Source organism: Schistocerca piceifrons, chromosome 3 (genome assembly GCF_021461385.2).
Source record: "Schistocerca piceifrons isolate TAMUIC-IGC-003096 chromosome 3, iqSchPice1.1, whole genome shotgun sequence".
Lineage (NCBI taxonomy): Eukaryota > Metazoa > Arthropoda > Insecta > Orthoptera > Acrididae > Schistocerca > Schistocerca piceifrons.
In genome coordinates, this window is record NC_060140.1 from 840,239,679 (window position 1) to 840,245,678 (window position 6,000).

Consider the following 6,000-nt stretch of genomic DNA (forward strand, 5'->3'; position numbering starts at 1 on the left):
CCCACTTTGAACCATATTGGCACATTAACTGTCGTCTTTCAACATCAGCAAAATGCCGGTGCTCCATTATGCTGCTGCACGTTCTCCAACAAAGGGGAGCATTCTCAAACAGTCCTGGAAGACACATCCTTCCATCTAGCCCCATTACACGATCACTCAGTACACCTAAAAGCAATCAATGAGAAATCCTTGTGATGTGGAGAGTCGTGAAAATTAGTCCAAGAATGTGTATCACGAAAATGAAAAATATCATAGTGCGTCAAGTCAGCTTCATCCGTAAATAAAACGTTACTTGGAAGCCAATGGTTGACAGTAGCCTATGTCTTTTCATCCACTGACAGCATCTAAGGCGCAACCAAATCTTTGTCAATTATATGTTAATATGACTTTGTACATTGGTGGCAACTAACACAGTGAAATATCTAATATGTTCTAACACATATTTTTTTCAGTTTCAACATTTTCTTGACAGGGAACTAGCAACTTTATGAAATCTCTTAAAGCGTTTATTAACGATTGTGTCAACCTATTAGGCGTTCAGCCCCTGTTCCCCCAGCGACTTTTCCCGAGAACGACTTTGCGCCATAACATCGCTGCGGAGAGTAAACAGATGCATAAGCGTCTGCACAAGTTTCTTTTTCAGGTCAGGTGGATAGCCCTTTATATACCTTCGTCGTGCGCGAAGAGATGGATATTGCAGCTGTGTGCTCAGCCCAGCGTAACTTTCCAGCTATTAATTCACCTACGATATTTGCTGAGGGATAGAGGCTGATATTTGTCCCGTTTAGAATTATACACAGGGTGAAAAGTATTTAAACCGACAAACTCTGGGAGGTTGTAGGGGACTTCAAAACAAATATTTTTCCCTAATGTCATTTTTTTCTATGAGGATTATTTAAACCGGTGGAGGCCGTATTACGCTCTTCAGTTGTTACAGGCCGCATTACGACATTCAGTTGTTGGAGGGCGTATTAAGCTCTTCAGTTGTAGGCAACTGCTGTCCACCAGTGTAGTAGTGCATTGTCTTTGTTTACTAATGGAGCGATACATCTGTAGTGAGTACACTGATATGGTTGGTGCGTACTACATCCTAATCGCCGTACCCCACATCATACGACCTTTGCTGCTGTGTACCAACGTCTGCATGAGACCGGGTCATTGAGCAGATTACTTAGACAGGGACGCCGTCGCACGGTAAAAACGCTGCAATTTGAGGAAGCTGTCTTGCAGCATATGGAGCGGGATCCTTCAATCAGCACTCGCGCAATTGCACGTGACATGGGGACAAATCAAACGAATTCCAGAACAGTCCTTCGAGAGCAATTGTTACGTTCATTTCACTTACAGCGTGTCCACAATCTGGAACCAGCTGATTATCCGCCCAGAGCACAGTTTACGCAGTGGTACCTGGAACAGTGTGAGATGCATCCTACATTTCCATCCTCTGTGTTGTTTACCGATGAAGCAACGTTCGGGCGTGATGGAGTCTTCAACATGCACAATTCGCATATTTGGAGTGAGGATAACCCACATGTCAGAGTTACTAGCGCTCATGAAGTGCGGTTCTTCGTGAATGTGTGGGTCGGTGTAGTTCGGGACTGTTAAATTGGGCCGTATCTGCTACCTAGGCCATTAAATGGAAGGCACTATTACAATTTTCTCGTCAGAGCATTGCCAGAATTGCTGGAAGACGTCCCGCTCCACACAAGACAACGCATGTGGTTCCAACATAACGGGACGCCGGCACATTTCAGTCGTCGTGTGCGTCGATTCCTGGACCGACGGTTCCCAGAAACGTGGATTGGCAGAGGTGGTCCTGTACCATGGCCTGCTCGATCCCCAGATATGTCCCCTCTAATCTTTTTTGTGTGGGGAGAGATGCGCAACCTTGTTTACGCAACTCCTGTTGCATCAGAAGAGGATCTGGTTGCCCGGATAGTAGCAGCAGCAGGAACAATTCAGGATACTCCTGGGGTTTTTGCCCGTGTCAGACAGAACATGATCCGACGGTGTAACCTCTGTTTATGTGTCAATGGAGGCATTTTTGAAAATCTACTGTAATTGAAATTGGGTAGTGTTAATGTGTTGTCTCTTGGTCATAAAAAAATGGAAAAGTGTTTGTTGGTTTAATTAATTTGCCGCCAGAGAAATCTTCCTATACCTGTTTAATTACTCCTCATAGGAAAAAATGACATTAGGGAAAAATATTTGTTTTGATATATCCAACAACCTCCCACAGTTTGTCGGTTTAAGTACTTTTCACCCTCTATAGTAGGGATTCCTGGTATTTCGGGATAATGAGCCTAGAGTACCAACCAAAACCTGTAACGTTTTGAATAGATTGAGTTTTAATCTTACATCACGTGCCCATTTTGATATGAATTCTGGGAGGGGTGGGATGGGGGGGGGGGGAGGGGGGCGGAGCCTTTAAATTGGTACCAATAGTTTCTGAGAAACAAGAAATTCATTAAATATGTCTTAGTATATGGAAGAACTCACCAATGCTGTTGCTGTTGCACTCTTCAGTCCGAAGACTGGTTTGATGCAGCTCTCCGTACTAGTCTATCCTGTGCAAGCCTCTTCATATCCGAGTAACTAGTGCAATCTGCATCCTTCTGGATCTACCTGCCTTTTACCTCACTTGTTACATCTTTCACTTACTATTTTTTACTTTACAGAAAGAAACACTTTATTCGAAACAAACTGTTTTTGTAGTCATACGAAAACCAGTTCAAAAATCGGAAGTCTTTTCCAGGAAGGAAGAGGAGGTGTAAAATACATGCAAACACATGTGTGGAGTAGTTGTGGAGAAGAGGGAGGAGTGCGTGTGTGACAAATGTTGGTCTGCTGACTGCTTGCAGTGGGCGTGGCGGCGGCGGTACCGGAGCTGGGGCCCGTGGTGTCGCTGGTGGGGGCTGTGTGCTTCTCCACGCTGGGCCTGCTGTGTCCAGCGGCCATCGAGATGGCCACCTGCTGGCCCAGCCGCTGGCTGCTCGCCAAGGACTCGCTCATCATCATCCTCTCGCTCGCCGCACTCGTCTCCGGGTCCTACACCAGCATCCTCGAGATCATCGAGGCGTTCGGTTCGTAGAACCAACCACTCTGCTCCACCGTGTCGGTGGGCTGTGGCGAGGGCTGCCCACTGATTGAAACGGCGATCCAAGGACCTCCTGGTCTTCTCGTAGCCACTGTGTGGCCACTGCCAAACGTCCCTCGTGCACACAGCGAGACGAGCAATTCAGCCGTCGTCATGTTATCTGCAGTTCCTTATAAGACCACTGTATTCCTAACCATTTGCTTCTTTGTCATAGAATCATGTAAAAGAGAACCCTGGAAAATTAATGACGTCTCTAGGAAATCCACTCATGTATGTAGACACCATGTGGCCAGTGGAATGATGAGAGAGGCCTTTATGCGGAACCATTACGAAGCTCGGTGTCGGCATCTCACAGAACTAATATACCCTCCCTTGTACTGCTTTTGGCTGTACTGTGTAAAGTGATACAATCTAGAGACAGCTGTGTGACAACCTTGTGCCTTGTTCCACCCCAACAGCATATATAATCTTTTGTAGAATTTGAGGTAAGCTGTATGTAGAAATTTCCCATATATTCGTAATGTGGCATGAGCTTAGATTTTTTTCCTTATATGCTTAGCACAAAAAGAAAAACACGCACATGACAGAGTGGAAAACACACTGGTGAAGTATAAGTAAATAGTAATAGACACATTGTCAGAGAGAGAGAGAGAGAGAGAGAGAGAGAGAGAGAGAGAGAGAGAGAGGGATAGACAGATACATAAACAGACACAGATGGAGAGAGGCCAGACGGATATGAGATTCATTTCCGAAAGCTCATCTTGTGTCTTTAACAACTTACAGTTTCAAACGAACTCTTTCTAGATCGGAACCCTGCAAAATGAGAACGCAGTTTCAGTTCCTTGCCCATGTGCGTACTATACGATTTTTTTGGGGTACTGTTTGCTTTTTTAGTTTTACAACGATAACGAATCAGAAGAAAGAAAATATTGTAAGAGAAACGATCATGTAGCAATCAGTTTATTATAAATATCTTTGTACAGCAGTGCAGTGAATATTTCCACTGATGGCTAAAACATTCTGAGAAGCAAGATTTTCCCAATAGGTAGGCAATAAACTGCTCCTGACCATGTGTAGAAGTATTCCACATATTATGTTCCGACCATTACGACGTATTTTCTTTGAAAGTAGTTTTTCTCTGCTGGGATTGTCTTGGTATAAGGTTTCAACTTTTTTCTTGAAATAATTATAAACTGAACAACACATCACACTCCTCATAGAAATAAAATATCCATGAATATGGCTTTAAAACTCAGATATTATTATTATATTTTTTAGTTATTTTTAAAGCTTTTGCTTGAAATATTTCGTGAAGATTGTTATGTATTTATTATTAGTCATTCTTTACCAGAACTACTCCTATAGATTTATGTCCCAAAGATGTTACCAAATATTATTTATTTCATTTTTTTGATATATTAATATCTTGTCTTATGAAAAAGACACAATTGTAATATTTATTGTTATAAAGAAATATTGTAATGTTAGAATGTATAATAAAATCTGTTTATAGTTTTAGTGTCCAATTTCTGTTTTTGTGCCATACTGTATCTTGCTGATAGAACAGCCTGCAATGCGTTTCTGTGTTGCATATTTGTTTCAAAAATCTTCCTACGTTCTGGGCTACATTACGTTAGAAACAACAAATTCTGAATGACATAACAAATTTCCTTTCACAACTATATGATTTAGATTAGATTAGATTCAGTTTTAGTTCCATAGACCCAAAAATGAGATGATTCTCGTGGGTGTGGAACAAGTCAGAAAGTATAACATAAAAAACATAAAACATTTGAATATAATACTTCTCTGATCATTTGTCAGAAGATCGTCAAAATATGTGAATACATTACAATAAACTGGAACTGATAATATTTACAGAATCAGTACACTGTCAGAATGAAACATAGTTATGCACTTTTCTGTTAATCTGTCATACACAAAATACCTAACTTGTCTGTTGACCAAGTGTTTGACTTAACCTGGTCTAACAGTCCCTGTTAAGGTATTTATCTGTAGGGTAGAAGGAGTTGCCTATCAAACAGTCTTTCAGACTCTGTGTAAACTGTAGTGTATCTGGAACTAAGTTAATGAATGACGAGTTTACATTACACCTTCCTTTTTGCAAACGGTAATGTAAATGATGATGATAATGCACTTTTTAGGAATAAGATATTACGATCCTTAGCACCATCCTCATGTTATTATCAGAGACGAATGGATACAGTGGATAAATATCTTCGTCAGAATATTCTTTGTTACAAATAAACATAAATCTGCCAAAATATTTAAAAAAAAGAAAAAATCAAATACACACGCACACACATAAATACATGTACACGGGACGAAATACTATCTTGATCTTGTTCTAATCCACAGAAAACAAGGGAAGTGAAGTGACTAAGCTGAGTATTTAGAGAAAAGGGATCTTGTGTCGAAAATGAATATTTCAAGGGGTGCGACATCTTGAATGAACAACGCATGTGAGTGAACTGTGTTTCATAGCCCAAAATGGCGTACCGCAACGACGCTAGAGGTGCTACTTTGGAAAATAAGTCACTGTAGTTTGTGGTGTGTCGGTAGTGGTGTTTATCACTTTTTTCCAGACCGTGACTGGGTTGTCCACACAGTGCTTTACCTCTCAACATAAACATGCAGACAGTTTTTCAATGTATACTGCCACAGCATCTAGTTTTTGAAAAGGCAAGCGAATGTGCAACGAAATTTTCACTATAGCTGTATTGGTAAAAGAAATGGAAACTGGGCCATTCAAGTAATAAGGAACAGGAAATCGTTCTCACAGATAACTGTTCACAATGCAGAATTTGAGGATATGGAGTTGGATCGTGTAGCGGAAGGCTCATCAATAAACACCCTCAACGTGCCTTTCAAATGCTGAATTC

General features: G+C 41.2%; 1 protein-coding gene across 1 annotated transcript in view; it reads left to right on the plus strand.

The window, feature by feature from the left end:
- Window positions 1-4,499, plus strand: part of LOC124788164 (proton-coupled amino acid transporter-like protein CG1139) — a 219,441-nt gene extending 214,942 nt beyond the window's left edge. Inside the window, exon 10 of the mRNA XM_047255317.1 lies at window positions 2,862-4,499. Coding sequence (XP_047111273.1) covers window positions 2,862-3,091 — 230 coding nt within the window. The 3' untranslated portion in view covers window positions 3,092-4,499. The remainder of the gene's footprint in view (window positions 1-2,861) is intronic.
- Window positions 4,500-6,000: the final 1,501 nt, after the last annotated feature.